Raw genomic sequence first — 23,742 nt, forward strand, 5'->3', positions numbered from 1 at the left:
GATGGAGGCTTGGGAGCCAGCTGGAGGCTGGAGGACGCGTGGAAAATTGGTGGCTGCAGCTGCACTACTGCACGCATAAGCTATTTGACGGGAAGGCTGAGCAATATAAACAAAGTCCCACTGTCCCTCCTGTCTCTTCAGGGCTTTCACCACTCTCATTGACATCCTCTTCAGGCTCGGAGGAGGGTCTCTTCAGGAGTCACGAGTACTCTCCAGCTCTCGCCCACCATTTCCAGGTTTGAATTGAATTATTTAATTATTTCCCGTGATGCATGTATACGCACAAGTTGATTGCACATAAGTTGGTGGACACCTGTACCATTACCCAGAATCTACCATCTCACTTTGTCTGACGGTTGGTCTTACGCTGTCAGGAGAAACCAGGCAATTCTTATCAAAATACACATTTCCACAACCTAGTCTGCAAGCCCTAGACTACAACATGTGCACAGAAGTTCGAAATTCAATCATGGTGTGAAACAGCCCTGCAAATTAACTGTATATGAGAAAAGCGCTTTGTAAAGAAACCAGTTGCATAGACATGCTGCTGAGATCATTTCCATTCTATTGCCACAAAGGATAAGGAAAAAGCAGATCGAAGCCACAAAAAAATTGAAAATTACTTCGTTTTTCCATCTGCAAAAACTAAGACTGCCGAAGATAATATTCCAACAGTAATATCCAATAGAAATGGGGAGGTTAATGTGCTAGTTTTTACTGAGTCACAAAATAATTCAGTGACTAATTGCTAAGAATAATAACGCTTTAAAACAACAAGAATGTGCTGCTGCCGAAGCAAATTATATTTATGCAAGTTATACAGAGTCATCTTCTTCATCTTCTTTCACAGCTAGCTATGCAGCAGATAAATGATGCTGTCGACGCAGTTAGGCACACATTTTCAGATGGTGACTTACTTTATTGAGTAGCAACTGCTCCCCTCCAGGCTTGAGAGGTCTCCATCTACGCCTGCCATTCTTCCCAGCACGATGCACCTCCAAGGTTTTCGACCCCAGATCACTCTCAGCTGCCGGGACAAGTTTCAACAAAAAGTGGGATGAAATAAAAACATATTTGGAAAAGCAGATTTCTTTTTCTTTCTTTTTTTGCAAACTTGTTTCTCCCCAGTTCTCGAGTTCTAAATCTTTTGAATCCCCTAGAGGGAATTTGGGCATGCCAACATCTACTCATTGGGCAAGAAAGAAGATCAGAGAAAGTTTGAGCAGACCTAGGTTCAAATCCCCCTCAGCTCTGGAGCTCACTGCATGGCCTTGGGTCAGTTATCACTTTCAGTCTAACCTACCTTGAGGGGTGATTGTGAGGATAAAATGGGCATAGAGAGAAAACAACATACAAGGAGAGGCAGGATGAAAATTTAGTAAATGTTTAATACGTAATTATGCAGAGGGAAAGAAAAGCTCAGAACTCTACAGAACTATTAAAACTCTGCTGATAACTTTCTGCTTGAAACTAGGTTGAGGACCCCTCATAGAGGGAAGAATCTATTAAGACATAATCTATTCTGGAGAGGGACCCATAACATGAGAAACAGAAAGTGACAACTGGGTCCACCAAGACATGACAGACTAAAATATTTGTAATTGTGCACTCCCTGGACAGAGAAATTGGGGCTCCCTGACCCTTCCTGTCCAAGCCCTCACAATGTGACATATTAAGAAAGCCACCAATCAAGAAGTCATCCTCCTTAAATTTCTTGAAAAGAGAAAAGGTGTGTACTAAAAACATCCGCTGATGGGAGTTTGGACCATAGATAGAAGCAATAGTTAAGGATTTTGATCCCAATTTCCCCTTTAAGAATATGCAATGTCTCTCAGGATCTGAGTGACCCTTATTAGGAAGGAGGCATCACATTGGGCATCCCAGGAGCTGAGAAATGCCCCCCAAAGTATCTGTGAGTCAGCAAGCATGTCCACCTAGAATGAAGGCGTGTCTCCTGCCGGCAGATTATGTTTGGGCAGAACTTCCAAAGGTTTTCAGAAACTCCAAATCTCTTTATGGGATTACCTAGTCCCCACACATTCCATGACATAAAAATCCCATCCCCCTTATTCCCCTCCCCCATTACCATTTTGATAAGTAACCTGTCATTCCATTTATACAAAGTTCCCTCTTTTGTCCACAAAAACAAACCGATTTCCTTTCTGGGTCTTCAAGAGTTATTTTTGTACTATTGTATTGTGGTGCCTTAAAGATTCATATTGTCCCCATTTTTCTGAGCTGCAATATATTCTTTGTTGCCATTTTGCTCTAGTCGACGGGCCCCTAGGAGGCACATTAAGTTACCATTCTTTAGTGAGGGAGTAAATCTCCCCTGGTATTTTGTCCTTATTTTAAAGAAGGTTAACCTCCTCTGTTCCCTTGCTCAGATCTCTCTTGGTTGCTCATTATCTCTATATCTTCTTCTTGAATAATTATGCCTTTATCAAGGCCTCGTAGAGTGTATCTCAAGGATGATATTCTGTCAATTATTTTATCTTGTGACTGATTAGGTAAAGCTAAGAAAGAGTTTAGAAATCTTATATGCTCCACAGAAAGAGTCTCTAGAATCATTTTCTACATAGGGTAGGTGCTGCTTTCTACAATGGTGATTTACATTTTTGTGATAATCACAGATTCAGGGTTCCTCCAAACCAATAAGATCAACAATTTCATTATCATTTTGCTTAGGTCTCCTAATCCTCATGGAACACGGGTGTACAAACGGGGTTTCCAAAGAATCTGATCGTTCCCTGACTCCATAATTTATGTCTTTTTACCATATACTCCTTTTGCCATCTGCCATTTCTGAAATGTCACCACAGAGTGCATGACGGCAGTCAAAAAAAGAGGTTCTTTATGCCTATTACATCATCAATATTAAGATTCCCTGGGATTAATTCATCCATTTAATGCAGAAAGTGAATTAAGCATCAAGCAATGCTTAAAAAGAACAAAGAAGAGCTTTCTTTTCATCCAACCATCTCCATTGCCATCTTGACCGGAAGTCAGATCACTCTGACTAATAACAAACACAACCAGTGAGCGTGCAAGCAAAAATGCCTATCATATTCGCCAGATTAGTTTCCATTCTGGACATGAGATAAAAAAGTGAACACTAGGAATTTATGCTCCAGTTTACACAGAAATTATCCAATCTCCTTACTATTGGCCATGCTAGCCTAGGCTACTGGGAGTTCCAAGTCCAACATCATCTGGAGTGCAACGGGCTAGCCACCCCTGACCTGCAGGAACTTTCTAAAATAAATTACAGAAATGGGGCATGCATAGTCTCTTGATGATTTCTGTTCCGTCAGTTCACTGCATGACCAGTGTGCACTTGCGCTCCTTTGCATTGGTGCACCACATCAAAGAACCTTGGATACAACCAGGTATATAGGCATGCTATTCAAGATGGCTTTTTTAAAAGCAGTACTTTTAAATACCTGTGTAGGAACAAAGAATGCTAGCACAAGTGGTGCATGGAGGGTGTTTTCAACAATATTAGGTGTAAACAATGGAGGGTTCTCTAATGCAGAGATGGAGAATGTGTGGCCCTCCTGATGTTGCTGGACTCCAACTCCCATCAGTCACAGCCAGCACAGCCAGCCAAGATGATGACAGGTGTAAATCCAGCAACACCTGGAGAGCAACAAGCTTCCCCACTCCCTGTGCTCTTATGCAACACTCCAGAAACAAGAATAAAGGTAAAGGGACCCCTGACCATTAGGTCCAGTCGCGGACGACTCGGGGGCTGCAGTGCTCATCTTGCTTTATTGGCCGAGGGAGCCGGCGTACAGCTTCCGGGTCATGTGGCCAGCATGACTAAGCCGCTTCTGGTGAACCAGAGCAGCGCACGGAAATGCCATTTACCTTCCCGCCAGAGCAGTACCTATTTATCTACTTGCCCTTCGTGCTTTCGAAGTGCTAGGTTGGCAGAAGCAGGGACCAAGCAACGGGAGCTCACCCCGTCGCGGAGATTTGAACCGCCGACCTTCTGATCGGCAAGCTTGAGGCTCTGTGTTTCAAAACTCCCAAATCTGGGGGAGAACACAGATGAGAATTCTGGAAGCATTCCTACTGAGGAATCAAATTTTCTAAAATTAAAAGGTATGATTTGAATTAAGCCAAGAATTAAGCTCCCCCTAGCTAGCGCTGTAAGAAGAGCAGCCTTTGAGATTTCCAGAGAGGCACGGCTGCCTTTTGATAGGGTGCAAAGCCACATTCTCCTTTTTCGCACTGTTCTCGCTTGGAAGTGACACACAATGGGAAGCAGAGGCTGCAGAGAAGCGCAGAGACCACGTGCAAGTCCACAGCTGCTGCTTAGGCAGGCTCCTGAGTCAGCAGGCTGCACGTGGCTTCAGCACATCACAAACTGCACATGTGGGGGTTTGTGTGTTCACTCCCTCCCTTGGGCTTGTCATCGCTTTAAGGGAGAAGAGCGCCTACCAAAAGCAGCTGGATTTGGGATGAATTCCTCAATAAAGTTCAGTCTGTATTTTGCTAAATTTCCTCCACTACACCAGACAATACAGGTGCACCCCATATTTATCTGGGAGTATGCAGCACTGTAATGCAGCCTCTCCTAACCTGGTGCCATCCAGATGTTTTGGACTACAACTCCCATGGCCCCTGAGCACTAGGGCTGATGGGAGTTGTAGTCCCAAACTTGGGGAAGGCTGCAATAGATCTATGACCCAAAACTAGAGGATCCGGCAATGGGTGGGTGGGAAAGGAAAGAGCAGTGGGTTTTAATAGGTAAAACATAGTTCAAATCTTTGTTCAGGAACTCAGCTGACTAGTAAAATTCATTAATACACTGAAATGAAGTCATTCAATGAGATTAATTCATTAAGGATTATTTGTATCACCTCGAGGCAGTGTTCATGGTTCATTACACACACACACACACACACACACACATTATCCTCACAACAACTCAGCAATGTAGGTTAGGCTGAAAAAGAGAGAGGGAGAGAAAGCACAATTGGCTCACCCAGTCATGCTGAGAAGGAATTACAACGCAAGTCTCCATAGTCCTATCCTGAAACTTAAAATCAATACAGTGCAATGGCACAACAAGGGAAAATTGAGACGCAGGCTGTAAACCTGGGGTGGGGAACCTGTGGCCCTGTTGAACTCACTGAACTAAAACTCCCAGCAGTGGCTGGGGCTGGTGGGAATTGGAGACCCACAACATCTGAAAGCAGCATATGTTGAAGAAACAAATAAAAGAAAGATGGACAGTGGATAGCACAGCATTGACAAACCATTGCACAAAGCAATTTTTTTTCCTGAATTCCACGGGGAGGCACCCATCATTCAACATCCTCACAGTCATCACTTTTTAATATGCAAAAGGGTCCAGAACCACCCACCTTCAGAGAAACAGCTCCCCAATGTTTCTGATAGCATGCCTGATTGGGAGGAGGGAAGCAACTCAAACAGAGACACAATCTCCAGCTTTCCTCTAAAAAGTTGGAAATACTGATGCTCTGTACTGGGAGGGACTGAATGATGCAAACACACCCATTGCAGAGATATGGAGGAATTGAGCCTAACTTGGGGTTAGCTAATTAGAAAGGAATGGAGCCAAAGCAGATAATCATGAAGAGATGAAGTGTGGTAATTATGCTGTATCTGCAGTAGGAATGATGATAATCCAAGCATGTCTGATGCACAGACTTCAGTGGAAGCTGATCAAAGGAGGCAGGCCCAGAGCAGTGACTCATACAGAGATGCAGCAAACAACATTCTCTAGAGGCTAAGGGCTCGTCCTCACTTTTGCTTGTGCCGTGTCTAGATAACATGAGTTTGAGTGGTTTTCCATTTGACCCACACTTTCTAGCCATAGGTCTGAGTAGTTTTCTCATTGCCCTGCTCCTTTCCAAAGGAAAATCTGCTCTTTAGTGTTAAAAAAGGTAAAGTTACCCCTGCCCGTACGGGCCAGTCTTGACAGACTCTAGGGTGGTGCGCCCATCTCACTTAAGGGGCCGGGGGCCAGCGCTGTCCGCAGACACTTCCGGGTCACGTGGCCAGCGTGACAAGCTGCATCTGGCAAGCCAGCGCAACACACGGAAACGCCGTTTACCTTCCCGCCAGTAAGCGGTCCCTATTTATCTACTTACACCCGGGGGTGCTTTCGAACTGCTAGGTTGGCAGGCGCTGGGACCAAGCAACAGGAGCGCACCCCGCCGCGGGAATTCGAACCGCCGACCTGACGATCGGCAAGTCCTAGGCGCTGAGGCTTTTACCCACAGCGCCACCCTTGTCCCTTGCTCTTTAGTGTTAGATCAGAACAAATGACAATCCAGGAAAAACCCAAATTGCCGTTTGCTCCAAATGAACACTAAAGAGTGGGTTTTCCCTGTGGGAAAACAGCAGAACAAGAGGAACTGTAGATAAGCCCTAAGAGTGGTTAATTTTGCTGCATCTCTGCATCAGGAGTTAATGAATGACCCAATCACAACCAATGGATAGACACAAAATTACTAACTTCCAGCAGAAATTAATTGAAGAGGAAAACAAGAGTAGTGATTCATGCAGAGAAACAGTGGGACTTCCTCTATGGATGGGAGCTTTGGGCTCACAACAGTCTTTAATGAATCCATTTCTGAGTTTGGGAATCAATGGGATGGGGCATTAAACTTGGACCAGGGAAGACGTAAGTTCAAATCCCCTTTCAGCTATGAAGTCCATTCACATACTTTCCAACTAGCCTACCTTATACAGCTGTTCTGAGGGGGGAAATGGGGAGGGAGATGGAGAGTAAGTTTTCAAGCATTATGTTCCATTTTGAAACCTAACTTTCATGGAAATCAAGTGTCAGAACTTCAACATCAGGGGCATGACTGAAAGAGATTTAGCCTTTGTACCTCAAACAGGACTTAGCTCCAAAGATGATCAAAGGAGCATAAGAGGAGTCTGACTGGATTAAGACCAGACTTCACCAACTTGCCCTCCAATGTTTCAGACTATGGCTCACACAGCTGGGGCTGAAGGGAGTTATAGTCCAAAACATCTGGAGTTCACTGTGTTGGTGAAGCCTGGATGAGACAGAAGGCCCATCCCATTCAACATTCTCATGGTGATGAACTCAGGTGCCCCTGAGAAGCCTAGAAATGCAATGTAAAGACGATAGCCCTCAGCTGCTGTTGGTCCCAGCAGCTGGTATTCAGTGCCTTGCTGCCTCTGAAACCAGAGATGGTATATATCACTATAACAGCTTGTAACTTCACTGTGAATTTGTCAAATCACCCTCTAAAGCTAGCAGCCATGCCATGTCTGTTGGCAGTGAATAACTGAATGTTGTGTAAAGAACTGTCTATCAATTTATTTAGATGACCCAAAGAAGAAGGGAAAATGTGCCCTAATGCACTTTCTCTCCACTGTGCACAATTTCACAGCATTCTATCATGTTCCCTCGCCGCCATCCCTCATGCACCCCCCCCCCCCGTTGCAACCTCGCCTTTCAGAGCAAAGAACTTTGCTTCAAAACAGTCCACGCGAAACATTACTTACCACCAGCACTCAACAGTAACTTCCGCTGCCGGCCAAGCTGATCCAGCCCCATTGGGGTACTTTGGGAGAGTGGCACAGACTGGCATCTGTCCAAGAGGAGTTTGAAAGGTGGAGATTCTGGTGATGGATGAGTTGGGTGGGACAGTGGCTGGGAAGGGGAGGAAAGCAAAACAAACGGGAGTTAAATTATTTCCCCAAAAATTGCAGGAGTATTAAGAAGGCATCAAGATGCAGGTATAAGAACATAAGGGGAGCCCTGCTGGATCAGGCCAAAGGCCCATCTGGTCCAGCATCCTGTTGTCATAGTGGACAACCAGATGACTCTTTTGGGAAGCCCACAAGCAGGATCTGAGTGCAACAGTGCACTCCCCAGTTGCAATTCCCAGCAACTGGTACATGAAGGCATACAGCCTCTGATAGTACAGCATACAGAACATGGCAGATGTAGCACAGCCATTGTGTCTAGCAACCATTGAAATCCTTACCCTCCATTAATTTGTCCAATCCATTTTTAAAGCCATTCAAGTTGCTGGCCATCAGGATCTCTCATGGGAGTGATTTCTACGCACTGTGAGCCTTTTACCACATTACACAAGGCTGTCTAGGGAACTGTCCAGAGAACACTCACAGGAGAACTGAAGCCAACCTGATGTGCATTGGGATGTACATCTTTGCCGCATCCCCACATGACATCCTCTGTGTACACTTTAAAATGCAGTATGTTCCTCTGCTCTGTCAGAACCTAGCCACATTCAAAAATAAGGTGCTCTCCTCTCACATATACATTTATGTTACATTGTGTTATATTCGCAGGGCCAGCTCAAGACATTTTTTTGCCTGAGGCAAAGCAGTCACTAGTACCCAACCTCTGCAAGTCAAGATCCACAGTCCCCAAGTCAAGAGAAGTTACTCTGGTACCTGAGACAGGAAAATCGCACAAGCACCCCGACAGTAAAAATATACTTTTCCCTGACAGTAAAAAATACAAAATAATAAACTAAATAACTTATTCCTCCAACAAACCTACTTCCTCCAATGATCAAACTTTCTACAATAAGGAAAGTGACAGGAAAATGCATTGGGAAATGTGAGATAACAGTTTCTTTGGCACAACATCATATAAAATCTTCAAAAAGAACTCAGGATAAGCACTTATAAAATAGCCAACATCATCCAATCTTCCTGCAAAGAAATAAAAATGCTCAATAAGTATGGGCAGCCTGATTTCTGCTTAGTGCTTATATTTATTTCATCACCACCTCTCTGTGTCTATCCGGCTGCATCCAGACCCATGAGGCATGGTCAGACCCTGTCATCTCTAAGCTTTATGCCCCTTTAAAGCTCCACTCCTCATTGCAGCAGGCATAAGCTCTTACCTTCCTGGCTCCCTCCTCCCCAAGTTCCTTAGAAACACTTGAAGCCTTTTAAAAACCTCTTAGATCCAGCAGCCTTCCAAACCTCTCAAAGTAAGAATGCAGAAAGCAAGACTTCATTTCCATTATAAAAGCAGCACTGAACCAGCATTCAGGGTTCTGCACAGTCTTCCTCCCTTTTCAGCAGACTCTTCTTTCTCAAGCTTGCCCATCATCCCTACCACAGAAAGCAGCAGGCCTCATAGGGGCAATAGCTGCAAAAGATGATTGATGGCATAAGTGCATTACCTACTCTGGTGAGGGACAAGTTATTTAAAACAAAAATTTTATTGATTGAGAAACAAGAGACTCCACTGAATGAATGATCCCTCCCTTTGGTCAATCTGGGGAAAGTGAATACGTATTACACTTGTAAACCACGTGCCCTCCTAGAAGCTCAATACAGTATACAAGGGGAATTGCCCCTCTTTTACCCACTAAACAATTCTGAAGGTAGCCTAGGGTGGCCTGAAGGTTACTCAACGAGAGATGCAGCTGGGTGGGACTTTAAGCCAAGTCCAACACGGTGTCACTACATCTGAACATCGTGTGACCCATCCAACCAAGAACAGGTCACCAGCCCACCATGAACTCAGTAATCTTCCTTCCCTCCTCTTCCCTTGGACTACATGAACAGCAGGGGAGAAGGGTCACCCAATGTCTGAAAAACCACAGGAGACTGCCACCATGTTGGTGGGCTACAGAACTGCGGATGCCATTGTGCAATTCTCTGTAACAAGCTTTGAAGACCTATAATAATTGTTTTAGTAAGACCAAACCTCCAAAATCAAACAGAACAAAAGGAAAGCCAGCCTTTGTTGAAATTCAGAAGTGGTTTATTAACCACAAATCATTCATACCCTTAGAATAGCTTCCCTACCTATTTTTATTCACCAGTTCTTGTCAGTTTTCCAATACAGTCGGCTGACGTGAGGTTTAATGACTGAAAATTCTGTTATGGCCAACTGTTGCTGCCAATATACTATTACATTAAAGAAGACACAAATACAGCGGAGTAGATTGATGCAGTGCTAACTAATCAATCCTAAAGCCTGTATCTGAGCCTGCTCTGCTGTCAATCAATGCCACTGTTCAGGCACGGTAAATAATGTGGGAGTCAGGAACTTTGCGGAAATTTCAGTGAACAGAAGCAAATGGGAAAGTGCCTTATTTGTATGCACTGGGAGTTGGGCAGAGGAGATGTGATTGGAAGCCAAAGCAACAGCCACGACAGGATCCACATTCAAGGTCATTGCACCAAACATGCTACTGTTCCTGGGATTTCAAACTTGGAGAAAATGCCTTGCTAAGAAGCAAAACCAGCTGGAATCTGTTGGTGCTGAATGTTTAGCATGATCCTTTAATTTCTTATCACAGTGATTGCAATCAGATTACACAGCAATCCCTTATCATCAAACAGGCTCTGGGAGCAAGAAATGATGTATAAGATTAAATGCTCAGTGGTGTCTGTAAAAATAAAATGAGAAGTGTTTCTTCAAGGTGGAGCTGAACCTTAAACATGAAACTAAAAAGGTAAAGGTAAAGGTAGCCCTGCCCGTAATGGCCAGTCGTGTCCGACTCTAGGGTTGTGCGCCCATCTCACTTAAGAGGCTGGGGGCCAGCGCTGTCCGGAGACACTTCCGGGTCATGTGGCCAGCGTGACGAAGCTGCTCTGGCGAGCCAGCACCAGCGCAGCACATGGAAACGCCGTTTACCTTCCCGCTATAAAGCGGTCCCTATTTATCTACTAGGGGACGCGGGTGGCGCTGTGGGTAAAAGCCTCAGCGCCTAGGGCTTGCTGATCGAAAGGTCGGCGGTTCGAATCCCCGCGGCGGGGTGCGCTCCCGTTGCTCGGTCCCAGCGCCTGCCAACCTAGCAGTTCGAAAGCATCCCCGGGTGCAAGTAGATAAATAGGGACCGCTTACTGGCGGGAAGGTAAACGGCGTTTCCGTGTGCTGCGCTGGCTCGCCAGATGCAGCTTGTCACGCTGGCCACGTGACCCGGAAGTGTCTCCGGACAGCGCTGGCCCCCGGCCTCTTGAGTGAGATGGGCGCACAACCCCAGAGTCTGTCAAGACTGGCCCGTACGGGCAGGGGTACCTTTACCTTTTATTTATCTACTTGCACTTAGGGGTGCTTTCGAACTGCTAGGTGGGCAGGAGCTGGGACCGAAAGACGGGAGCTCACCCAGCCACGGGGATTCGAACCGCCGACCATGCGATCGGCAAGCCCTAGGCACTGAGGTTTTACCCACAGCGCCACCCGTGTCCCAAACCATGAAACTAGAGATCAGCAAATACGTTGATTTCAGGTTCCCTGGGTTTCTCATTTTTCCAGTTTTAAGTTTAGTTCTTCACAGTCCCACATCAGTCTGTGATTCTTTTATTTTTAATGTCCTTGTGAAAATAAACCAGGATTAGTGTGACTTTCTCCTAATACATACATTTATGATTTTGCTGAACACAAACATATCTGCAGAGCAATTTTGCCTAATATGCTATAGTTCTGTATAATATTTCCATTTTTCTGCACACTTCACAAAGCTTTCCAAACTTTTCATGATGGTGACACACTTTTTAGACATGCATCATTTTGCAACACAGTAATTCAGTTTTGCTAGAAGACTGGAGGTTAAACTAACCCCTTTCCTGCCCCGGGAGGAGTTTGGGGGAGCAACAGTAATGTGTTACAGCATACAGTTTGGAAAGCTCTGCCCTAGTACCTCAAATGAGCAGTGAGCTTTACATGCCCTGAAATTCTTCTCCAGCACAGATCAGACCTGAACCAGACTCTATCTCGTATTTTATTTAAATATATATATAAAAAATCTCACCCAACTGATTGGGAAAATTATACTTCCAAGATCCCTAAAAACAAAAATCCTCATTTGACCAGCAGCCTGTAGAGGGCACTAAAAGATTACAATGAAAAAAGTTGTCTGTATTTTTAACTTTATTTAACTATGAGAGATATAGATGCATTAGATTGAAGGCTCAGTGAGAGTAAAAATAATTCTCTACATGTACCTGATTTTATGTGAGAGCCTTTCCCCAGCATTCTTTGCATCAAGCTGTTGGAATCCATTTCCTCAGCCCTGGGCAAACCTGCCACTGGAAAGCTTTATGTTGCCATACAATCATAGAATCTAGAGTTGGAAGGGGTCCCAAGGATCATCTAGTCCAACCCGCTACAATCACAGCTAAAGAATCCCTGACAGATGGCCATCTGACTTCTCTTTAGAAAACTCCAGGGAAGGAGAGCCGACCATCTTCTTTACAAAGCAATAGCAGAATCTTTAAAATCTTTAAAATGTTGAATATTTAAGCACGGCTTGAGGCTCAGTGGAACAGGATAGAGAGGGTCAGTGTCAAAAAACAACTGAGTGTCATGATCCCCATAGTGTTGTTGGGCTTGAACTTGCAAGTTCTGACATAGGAAGAGGGAGAAACAGAGGAGAGGGCTGAATGGTGGGAACCTGGGCTGGAGAAGGGAGAGCTCCTCTTTCCACCCCAACGTCATTCATTTTGGAAGGGGGTGTAGAATATGGTTACCAGACATCCTCGTTTCCCGGGGACAGTCCCCAGATTTACAAATCTGCCCCCAGACAAAATCTCTGGAATGTCCCCAGGTTTCAATTAATGTCCCCGGATTTATATTTTAAGTGTTGTAGATTTATTAGTAGGGAATGAATGCTGCGTGATTGGTTCAACGGCAGAAGACACATCATATGGGGACTTTTAGTGAGGCAAAATGGCAGGCGCTGTGGCAGCAAGCAGCTCCTGAAGCCAGCCAGAGCCAACTGCACTACCGGGCGGGCTCCAGGTTGCTGAGGCTGCCGCTGCCACCATCACTGTCGAGGGGAAACCAGGGACGCCCGGCGTGTCAACCGGGGAAACCGCTGACACCCCCCCCCCATGACCCAAATCAAGCTGGGAGTGAGAGCAACAGGCCAACTGGCCAGCGGCATTCCGGGGCCAGGAAAACCCCGGAGCCGACACAGTGAGAAGGAGGAGAAGAGGAAAAGAAGGAAGAGAGAAAGAGGAAGGAGGAAAAAAAGAGAGGAGCCCCGACCTTGCTATACCGCTGCTGCTAAGGAGGGGAGGTAGGAGAGCACCGGGAGGGCAAGGACACGTGGCCAAGCCCAGGCCCAAACCAAGCCTACTCCACGGCGGCTAGCACTCCAAGAGAGCAGGCCGGGGTCCAGAGGAAGGCCACGCGACAGAGGAGACCACAGAAGAGAAGATATTACTTCTTCATTTTTTAAAAAAAAATTTACTTTTTTTACTCTTTTCAAAAAAAAAAAGTGTCCCCAGATTCTTTGAAAAAAATCTGGTTAACCTTAGTGTAGAGCTCTCTCCCCTCAGGGGAAGCAGAGGAGTGGTTTGATAAGCCGAGGGGGGAACCTGAACAGGAGGGCTCAGCCTTGCCACCTAGAACTAGGTGCTACCTTTGCAGATGGGACCCAGACTCACTCTGAAGGAGTGCATTCAACAGCTTCAACATTCCCCTAAGGTGAGAGAGTCTCATGAGTGAGCATCCCAGATCCTGCCTTTAAATGCTGCCAAGAGGTGCAGGAAAACTTGTTGGGATAACTTCATCACTTCCATACAGCTCTGAACTTCTTGCCCTGCTCTTGAACTCCTGCATCGTGACTCCTGAGCACTGCGTCTGCTGCCGAACCTCTACAACTCCTTGCCTGAATAAGTGTATTTTCCTTATGTACAAATAAAAGTTGTCTGTCTGCATGTGTTGGACAAGACACCAAACTGCACAATTTAGTTCCAAACTAGGTGTCGTTTTAATTTTCTGAATGTAATTAACCTGCTTTATTTTTAAAGTTTTAATTGCAGCTGTGCATGTATGGAAGAAATCAGAACTGTGCAGCATGGATGATTAACCCTTTCCCCCACTTGCCTGTGGTCTTGATGACATACCCACATCCACACCAGAAAGCATGAATGGGAGATTCCCCCTCAAGGCTAGAATGAAGCTTATGGGCAGATAATTTTCATCTGGACTGGAGTAGGAAGGCAAAGTCTTTTTCAAAACTCTCCCACATACCACAAGCCTGATCCTGATGTTTCTCCCTCCCTGAAAGCTGCAGATTAAACTTCAAAGTGAAGCCCATTGATTGCACTCACACCAATAAAGTAAGATGTTCTTTGGCTCTTAGAGCACACTGCACTGCAATTGCCTTGCCAAATGAGCACAGGGTTGGGAGGAGATAGCCAGCACCAGGTCATTCTGTGACACCACATTCCTTCTTTGTACTGGCACCCTCCCTCTCACATCAGAGAAGATGCTGTAGGAATGCAAACTAGACCAGGGTCATTGCTAGGAACTGAAAAGAAAGAGTGGGAGAATCTGCCAATTTCCCTTTCTCCCGTTTTCTCATTTTCCCAATATTAAGTTCAGTTTGCCACATCAGTTTGCAATTAAAAAAAAAAGTCCTTGTGGAATTTAAGCAGCGTTTTAGTGTGGAATTCTCATGATGTACACATTTTTGTATGCAATGCTGCCTAATACACACATTTTTGCAAAGCATATTTCCCCTAATATTTACATTTGCATTAACATAATTCACATATGTATGTTGTTTCCACTAAATGTACAACTTTTAAAGCACACTTTACCCTAAGCATGCGTATTTTTGCACTGATAATTATTCGTCCGGAGAACTGCCAGAATTGGAGAAAATGTGAATTTCAAATGACAGCTATGCTTCAGTTTGTGTATTTTTTTCAGAAAGTGCAAATTAGGTAGGTTTACCTTTCAATGTAAACTAAACCAGATTTCTCACCCATCCCTAAAGTCAAGGCAGTGCAGATGCACCGGCAGAGCCAGTCTGGTGTGTTTGCTCCATAGCAACCTCCTCGCTGCCTTACCCCTCCCCATCTACCTCTGGGTTAAGAAGCAACAGCAATGCGACCAACTAGAAGTCTGGTGCATGGAAGCAACCAATTATGCTGTCTGATGCTGATTATTGGTACGGTAATTATTTTTAAATGTGCAACTGCAGTAATTATAAATTTACTGTGCAATTTTTATTATTTGTTTGTTTGCTTATTTATTACATTTCTATTCCACCTTTTTTTTTTTTCTTCCACGGAGCTCAGTGTGGACACAGCTTTTCCTCTCCTCATTTTATCCTCACAGCATCCCTGTGAGGTAGGCTAGGCTATGAGACAATATTGACCCAAGCTCACCCAGTGAGCTTCACAGCTGAGTGGGGGCTAGAACACTTGTCTCCCAGGTTGTAGTCCAGCGCTCTAACCACTACACCACATTGGGTCCTCAAATCTGGGTCAAATCTACACAAATCTGAGTCATTTCTTGTCTTTTTTAAGGGATGTGCTTCCTCTTTTTTAAGCAAGCCTTTATAAAACAATACTTCTACGATTTGTCAAAGCAGTTTTCCATTATGTCTAAATGGGGAAAGTGTGGTTTAAGTTCTGTCTACAATCATGAAACAGCAACTTGCAATCCTTACCTGTAGTCAGAGCTGAAACCAGAGTTTCCTGATTCAGATACTAATAGGAAACTATGGTTTAACAAACACGAAAAATATTGCATCAATGTGCACAAAAGAAGGGAGGATTCATTTTTAGTCTGATAAACCATGGTTTATCAGACTGGGATTACTACATATGAGCAGGGCTAGACAGTAAAAATGCAAAACAAAAAATGCAAAGCAAAAACCCACATAAGCAGCAACTAGTTCAGATTTTCTCTAACTCTGCTAGCATTATGCAGTAGCTGGATGTTCATTACTGAGTTAGCCTACAGACAAAGAGCCAATGGTTTCAATAATTGGGTAACAAGCCCTAATTTAAATGTGGAAAAAGCAAAGTGTCAATATATCTTTTTAAAAGTTTAACAGCATGTTACTTACTATATTTTTTTCTACCATTTTTAATGTGTTGTAAGCTGCCCGGGGAAACCCAGCCAGATGGGTGGGGTATTATTATTATTATTATTATTATTATTATTATTATTATTATTATTACTACTACTACTACTACATAAGTGACTTTCAATTGTAAAAAAAGAAAAAGAAATGCAAATACAAAAGTTTAAACATTATTTACTAAAGGAGCTCATCCTGCAATATTATTACAAAAAGGAGAAGTCCTACTTCACCATACAAAACAGTTGAACACAACTTCAAGCTAGGCATCATTATACCATATGGTTACAAATAAAAATCAAATGCCTGGGTAAAGTGGAACGTCTTCACCTAGCACCTAAAAGTTGAAAATAATGGTTCCAGCCTCACCTCCCTGAGGACAGCGTTCCACAATTGGGGAACCACCACTGAAAAGACTCTTTCTTCTGTTGCCACACTGCACACCACCCCTTCAAGGGAACTGTGCACGAGAATAGGCCTCAGATGGCAACTGCAAGATCCAAGTAAGTTCATGTGAGAAGATGAAGTCCTTAACATATTGGGGTCCTGAGCCATATATATTTTCTTTCACCAGGTGAAAAGCAGCAGAGGGGGATTTTTAGGAAACAATTAGCACGTAAATTTGCTCTATGCGGGGCTGCCCTTGAAGCTGTCCCAGAAACTCCAGCGGGTGCAGAATGCTGCAGCGAGGCTCCTTACGAGGTCTCTGTCCTGGGAGCATATTCACCCAGTGCTTTTCCAGCTACACTGGCTCCCGGTGGAGTACAGGGTCAGATTTAAGGTGATGGTTTTGACCTTTAAAGCCCTTCACGGCCCAGGACCCTCATACCTATGGGACCGCCTCTCCCGGTATGCCCCATGGAGAGCCTCAAGGTCTATAAATAGCAACACCCTAGAGGCCCTGGGCCCTAAGGAAGTTAGATTAGCCTCAATCAGAGCCAGGGCCTTCTCAGCACTGGCTCCGGCCTGGTGGAACGCTCTGCCTCATGAGACCAGGGCCCTGCAGGATCTGATTTCTTTCCGCAGGGCCTGTAAGACAGAATTGTTCTGCCTGGCCTTGGGCTTGGAGCCAATTTGATTCCCTCTCCCTCTCCCTCTTTCTTTTTTATTTTTCCTTTCTCCTCCTGTGATGAGGCTGCATTTTAATATTTTAATGTTTCAATATTTTAATGTTGTATTTTAATCTTGTTTTTAAGTTGTATTCATTCAACTTGTTTTTATTATTGCTTGTTAGCCGCCCTGAGCCCGGCCTGGGGAGGGCGGGGTATAAATAAAAATTATTATTATTATTATTATTATTATTATTATTATTATTATTATTATATTAAGGATTTAGTAGCCCCTTCTCCTCCTCCATCATTCTTCCACTAACAATTGCACCTTTCCAATCCAAGTCATTGAACATGCAGTTTCCTACTCCACACCCAGCAACAAAAGGAAGGCCACTTTAATAAACTACTGTGCTGAGCACCTAGTAAGTCACAATTCCAGGCTAATGTAAATACAGGTAAGAATGGGTGAGATACCCATTCATTTGACATTTTAACATGAAGCTTATTAATTTGCACTTCCTAAACCAAAACAACAGGGGTAGCCAACATGGAACCATCTGAATATTTTTAGACTCTAGTTCCCATCAGACCCAGCTGGCAGGGCCACTGGTCAGGGATTATGGGAGTTGTAATCCACAACAGCTGTAGGGAACCAACTTGGCTGCCTCTGCAAAGTGTCATCTGAAATGCAGCTATCCTTAAAAATTCAGACTTCTTTGAACTTTGCAATATAGTTATCGAAGCAAAAATATTGTACAACCCACCCACCCCCACCAATGTATTAAGGGAAAGGCACACACACAAAAATGCTCACATTGATATAATTAATATCCAAAAATGCTTTCTATTAGGGGTCATTGCTTGCAAAAATGTGTGCATTAGGTAAAAAGGTACATGAAATTACACAGAAATTCCCTTAAAGACTTTATTTTTTTTTATTGCAAATCAATGTGGAAATGTGGCAGGCTGAATTTAAGGTTTGATTTAAACAAGAAACTGAGAAAGAGAGAGAAATTAACAAGGTTTGCCCATCGCTATGTACAGTCCTATGCTTCAAGCCAGTTTCCTGAAGAAGTTTCCCTAGCCATCAAATCCTTGCGGGAAGAACAGCAGCCAAAAGGCCGATTAGTATAAACATTCCAAGAGGCTTTTTCTCTGCAGCATTTTTAAGTCTGGTGCCTGATGCCACCCCTTCTCCCAAACATGGAAGCCGGTTGACAGCTATTCTGCACTCTTCCCTAACTAGAACGCCACTGAACTACATCTGTTTTTCTAATTCTCCAGACATCACTTTATCTGAGCATGCAAAAACAGATTGTTGAAGGCCAGGGAGGGATATTTTTGTATCCCTTTTGCTCTTGATGTTCCTCTGGCCAAAAATAGCAAGAGGCTCCTGAATGCTTGAGGCCGGAAGGCCCAGGAGTCAACAGGTTGCTCTTATCAGCTTGATCCCCACGCTTGTTGGGCTTTTTCAGGGGGGGAGGGTTCCTGTTGTATTGTGTCAGCCCATTCGCTGGACTGGGAGCGCTTTCCCCCCCTGTAAACTGCGGCAAGCCAACCACAGGAGAGAGAAAAGCACAAACCATGCACGTATTTTGCACACATTCACAGGCCTGCCCTGTGGAAATCATGGAAATGCAGTGATAGAGTTGAATGGTAAGATTACAGGGATTCAGCCACCCTAACTCCTTGCTAGTTGTCAAATTTAGAGGATTAACCCGCAACAGAGAGCAACTGCCAATTACATGTGACAACTTTGGTCGGGAAATCTTTGAGTGCTTTCACATCACCCTGACAAAAATGGCAAGCCAGGTCAATGCGCTAGCTTCCCTGCGGGTGGGTTCCTTACCAGAAGGGTGAAGGGTGAGGTAGCAAGGAGGTCAGCACAGTGCAACCTGGCATTTATGCCTGTGCATCTGTCCTGTGCTGTGCCTAATTTCATTTAAGTGGCAAGGAAAGCAGAGGGAAAGGGGGTGGATTTAAAAGGGGGTGTATGCTCCTCACTCACTTTAGACCCTGCTGGCAGCTATCCTCCACAGATGACCCCAAATTGCCAAGAAAACCTCAGTTCTCTCTACTTGAAGTGTTCTGTACATTTCAATTTGAACAAATGAAAGGGTGTTTGCACAGAATAGAGGCCTAGCACGTTGTCAGGAACAGACGGGCAGAACTGAAAAGATATGTCCTCTATCGAGAGAGAAAATCCACAGAAAGAACTACAGATAAATAAGCTCTGTCATACCAATAACAAACTTAGTTGGTCTTTAAGGTGCTACTGGAAGGATTTTTTTTATTTTGTTTCGACTACGGCAGACCAACACGGCTACCTACCTGTAACTAGATTGAGAATAGATAGACAGAAAGATAATGCAATAATAATAATAATAATAATAATAATAATAATAATAATAATTAATAAATAAATAAAAAAACAAATACACATCAAGGTGCAAAATTCCTGCAGCACACTTGCCACTGGTGACCAATAGCTCCTTTGCAACTGTGCTTAGTGCTTGCTTTTTTAAAGTCACAGTTCTTTCAGTACTGCCTTCACCAACCTGGCGCCCTCCAGATGTTTTGGGCTACATCTCTCATCAGTCCCAGCCAGTACTAACATGCTAGATAGACTGATGGGAGTTGTAGTCCAAAACATCTGGAGGGTATCAGGTTGGAGAAAGATTGTTCTAGTGTATTACACTGTTGGGTCTGAGTGTCCCTTGTAATGAATCACTATGCAAATAGGGCAGTTTGGCAAAGTGTTTGGTGTCTGCAACCCATAGAAATATCCTGACTAGCAGGAAAAGAATATTATAACAAAAAAGGACGAACAAAAAATTATTATAGGTTGCAGAATGCAGCTTTTCTGATCACAGAATTCGAAAGATCTGCAATTAGCACATTGTGCACACATAGCTTTGCTTTAAGAATAGAAGGAATAGGGGAAGAGGCAATAAACGAGATTTATTTGACATACTGCCTAATTGGAGCAAGATACTACCTTTGCACTGTTGAATTCAGCGAAGGGGACAATTGTACACACACTCATCTGAACTGGATGACGAACTCCCCTGCATTCAGGGCGTTGCGCTTTGCGAGCTTTCCTCACCGGATCCGGATGTAGTTGGAAGGGGTCTCCGTTCATTTTGATGGGAAAATTCTCCCGATCTGGCACTTGCTGGCTGTAGCTTTGGCAGCATAAAGAAGCAGATGCAGAAGGGTTGTGAACATCCTCCAAGATGCTGCACAAACCTTGAGTAGCAGACATAGTGCTAATGTTCTCAGTATCCACAGGATAACTTTCTGAATTATGGGCATCTACTCGAGTCCTTGCTAAATCCTGGCTGTCTGCTTGTACAGTAGCCAAGGGCCGTCCATCCCTTGGAACACTCTCCAGGATCTGGCTATGTGCTAATATAGTCCCAGCATCTGTGATATCTGCTGGTGTCATCAGCTCTAGGTCTGGGTTAATTCGTGAAATTCTGACCAGGTGCTCTGCAGCTGCTGCAGTCCTATGGAGAGATCTAGCATCTATTACAGGACAAGCCAGATCTGAAGCATCAACAACACTACTTGGTACAGCGTCAACATCCTCTGATACAATGCTTAGGCCCAGTGTACCATCATCAGTTTTACAAAAAACCTCCAAATCCAGCTCAGTGTTGCAAAACCCTTCATAATTTAGAGAGGCATTTTTGATATCCCTAACATCCATCTTAGTCAAATCCTGAGTCTTTAAATCACTAATATCCAAGCTCTTGGGGTCCACTGGGGTATCAGCAGAGTGTTCAGTATTGCCTTCTACCCAAGACTCTAATGCCCAGGTGCCTACTGGAGCAGCACTTAAGCCCCAGTTGTCTACTTTATCGAGAAGTGGCTCTTGAACCTGTGGCACATCCGTAGTCAGACCATGCACATCAAGAAATGAACAGTCACTGAGAAAGCCTGTTTGGCAAAAAGCTGGCAAACCTATGGCAGGGGGTGAAACTTCATTGAAACTGCTATTCTCACTGAAGACTTCATGGGAATTCTCGGCATCTGTGCTTTCCTGGGGTGGCCCTTTACCAGCAGAACTTTTTGAACTACGGTTATCCCAGATTCCGGAATCCGGAGACAATCCTGGAGAAGAGAAACTGCTGGCTTTATCATTTATGATGACCAGAGGCTCCTGGGGAGGAGTTGATTCCTGCCTTTGGCGTCTGGAACTGGAGTTTGGCCTTTGTTCTTTCGAAGAGCCCCGCCATTTCCTAGCAAAGCTGTTGAAGAATCGGAGAACCCCACCAAAGTGGCTGCCCTTAACCCTTTGAGACTGGCCAACGCTCTCCTCACATCCCACATCAAAGTCAAAATAAGAAGTGGGATCATCTGTTGCATTTCCCATGTCCTGAAAATTAGGTTCCCTGCTTATGTCGGGCAGCTTTTCACTGTCCTTGCTTGTCAATGAAATCCCTTTGATGTAACTCCAGACCCCAGAACTTCTTCCTTTTTTAGTTTCAGAAGCAGCTGCAGAACATCTCCTTTGAGAGTCCCCTTGTGCAACACCAGATTCCTGAGAATTCTCACATTCTAGAGCCACGCACCTCTGAGCCGATGGCATTTTGTGACAGTCATTATCAGTACTGTCGCTGTTTATTTCAGTGCCAAAATTCTTGTGCCATTTAATTTCACTGGCAGCGATATCTAGCACGCAGCTATTCACCTCAACATCTTCAAAAGAAGAATCCAAATCCTCAATATGACCTGCATAGGAATGGCGGTATGGACGCTGATTGTTACTTAGCTTCTTAATTCGGTGAAGTGCTTTTTGCTCAAGATCTTCCTGAGTTTCCACAGATATAATAACAGCCTTGGTTTTGGACATACTCTTGGCCATACCAGACGATCTTAGCTTCTTGAAAGACCTCACCCTTTCCATTAAGGACATCTTACGATTTTGCTCCAAGATCTCCGTATTATCTCCAAAGAGGATCATGGACTGAGGTCTCTTGGAATTCATGGAGGATGCTTTCTTGAGGTTGACAAAATTCCAAAGCCGACTGCCCTTGCTCTTCTTCTTATGCTTGGCTCCATCCTCCTTTTCATCATCATTGAAATCACAAGAATTGGAATGCTTAAAATCACTGGATCTTTCCTTTTGATTAGTTTGAAAAATCTTGTTTCCATATCCATTTGGAACTGGCCTAGAGCAACCATGTTGGCAGCTGTCAACGAATTCCATACTTCCAGCTGACAAATTCAATGTCCGAATGTCACAGCTCCATCACCACCAGATGCTTACGTTCTGCAGAGCTTAAGGGGGTAAACAGAAAACAATTCAATTAGTTTCTGTGCCTTTTTAAAAAAAAAGTAAGCCAGAGAAAGGAAAGTTGAATTTCTGAAAATGGCATCTAACAGCTGGATCATTACAAGGACTAATTTGCAGACCACTCACAGAAATTCCCCAAAAACACAGACACAAAAATTTAAAAACTTTCTATAAGTTGAATAAGTAATGCCTTTGAATACATTTCTTAATAAATCACAGGAATATTCTATCTAAAACAAACATTTCTGTTTGTTTCCAGTACTGCTGAATATACATGCTGTCAAGGAGTGAATAAGGAACAATATTGACCTCAACTGCTACACCTAATGCTATAAAACACACATTATCTCCATTGTGAAACTGGAAGTGCATTCCAGGTGGCTTGGTCCTGTGGTTTGGCCTTGCATGGCTGATTTTTTTTTTTTAATGAGTAGACGGTATAAAGCCCTCCTGATCTGGATCAGGACTGTGACATTGGGGAGGGGAACTTGAACCCTTATCCCCACCCCTGCCTGGCACCTATTTGCAATGAGGAGAAAGTTTCCAACAGCACCAATGGGGGCTTTCTTCCAATTAGCTGGTGTATGGGGAGCAATTCCAATTGGGACTGCAGTAGAAACAATGGGAATAAGTTGTTTCCCCTCCCATGGTCCTGAGTTGGCTTAGCTTACCCTTCATTCCAGCCATTTGTGAAAGAAAAAATAAATCATTCATGGCCAGCCACATAACAAATGTCACATCTAGTTTGGCCCCCAGTGTCAGCAGCAGGGGTGGGCACATGGTGGAGGATACTGGGGACAGGGAACAATGAGGAACCAGCACATTTATGAGGCAAGAGCAAACCTAGTCCCACAGGTTATATATCTGAAAAAGAAGTAAAATAAGAACCACTGGTCACAAGGTTCAGTTCAGACCCCACAAACAGATGTGTAGTGCAGTCAGTTGACAAACTGCTCAAACAGATGTGTAGTGCAGTCTTGGTGGTGCACTGGAAGCACATGTGTGCACTGGAGATAGAGGCCTGGTATAGCAGGAGAGAAGAGGTTGACTAGACACATTCAGAGAAGACCCATTGACATTAATGAATGTGACTAATTTAGGTGCATTAATTTCAATGAGTCCACCCTGCATATGACTTAGCTGGATTCAAGAGAAGGTGCTAGAGCTAGATTTCTGGGAGCTCCATTTTGACGCAGCCTCCTATCTATGCAGCATCTTACGGGAAGCACCCACATCTAATCACTTAGCAAAAAATAAGAGACTTAAGCCTGCAGACTTAAGATCTGAAATTGTGCTCAGTAGTTTTTAGGCAGACACTAAATTTGTAGACCATGTATGCCTTGGTTTGATGAAGACAGAAAATATGAACATGAAAAATGGCCCTTTTACGAAGATAAATGCACTCCTTGCAAAGCTTTGGCAATGGCTAGGCACTCCTTCTCCTGAGGCCTCTTGCAATGTGTATTTGTGTGTACATATCCTACTGGGAGACGAAAGTGCACAAGAGGCCAATGCTTTGATTTTCCTCCATTTTTGATCCTTGCCAATTTAT

General features: G+C 44.1%; 1 protein-coding gene across 3 annotated transcripts in view; it reads right to left on the minus strand.

Moving 5' to 3' along the window:
• The window catches only part of ARHGEF9 (Cdc42 guanine nucleotide exchange factor 9), a 286,157-nt gene that overhangs the window by 195,953 nt on the left and 66,462 nt on the right, over window positions 1-23,742 (minus strand). For all 3 annotated transcript variants that reach the window (XM_077922610.1, XM_028714583.2, XM_077922611.1), the window contains exons 2-4: window positions 19,887-22,174; window positions 7,519-7,666; window positions 918-1,027 (exon numbers count right to left, since the gene is read on the minus strand). In XM_077922610.1, coding sequence (XP_077778736.1) covers window positions 918-1,027; window positions 7,519-7,666; window positions 19,887-22,103 — 2,475 coding nt within the window. In that variant the 5' untranslated portion in view covers window positions 22,104-22,174. The remainder of the gene's footprint in view (window positions 1-917; window positions 1,028-7,518; window positions 7,667-19,886; window positions 22,175-23,742) is intronic.

This window comes from Podarcis muralis, chromosome Z, assembly GCF_964188315.1.
Source record: "Podarcis muralis chromosome Z, rPodMur119.hap1.1, whole genome shotgun sequence".
NCBI lineage: Eukaryota > Metazoa > Chordata > Lepidosauria > Squamata > Lacertidae > Podarcis > Podarcis muralis.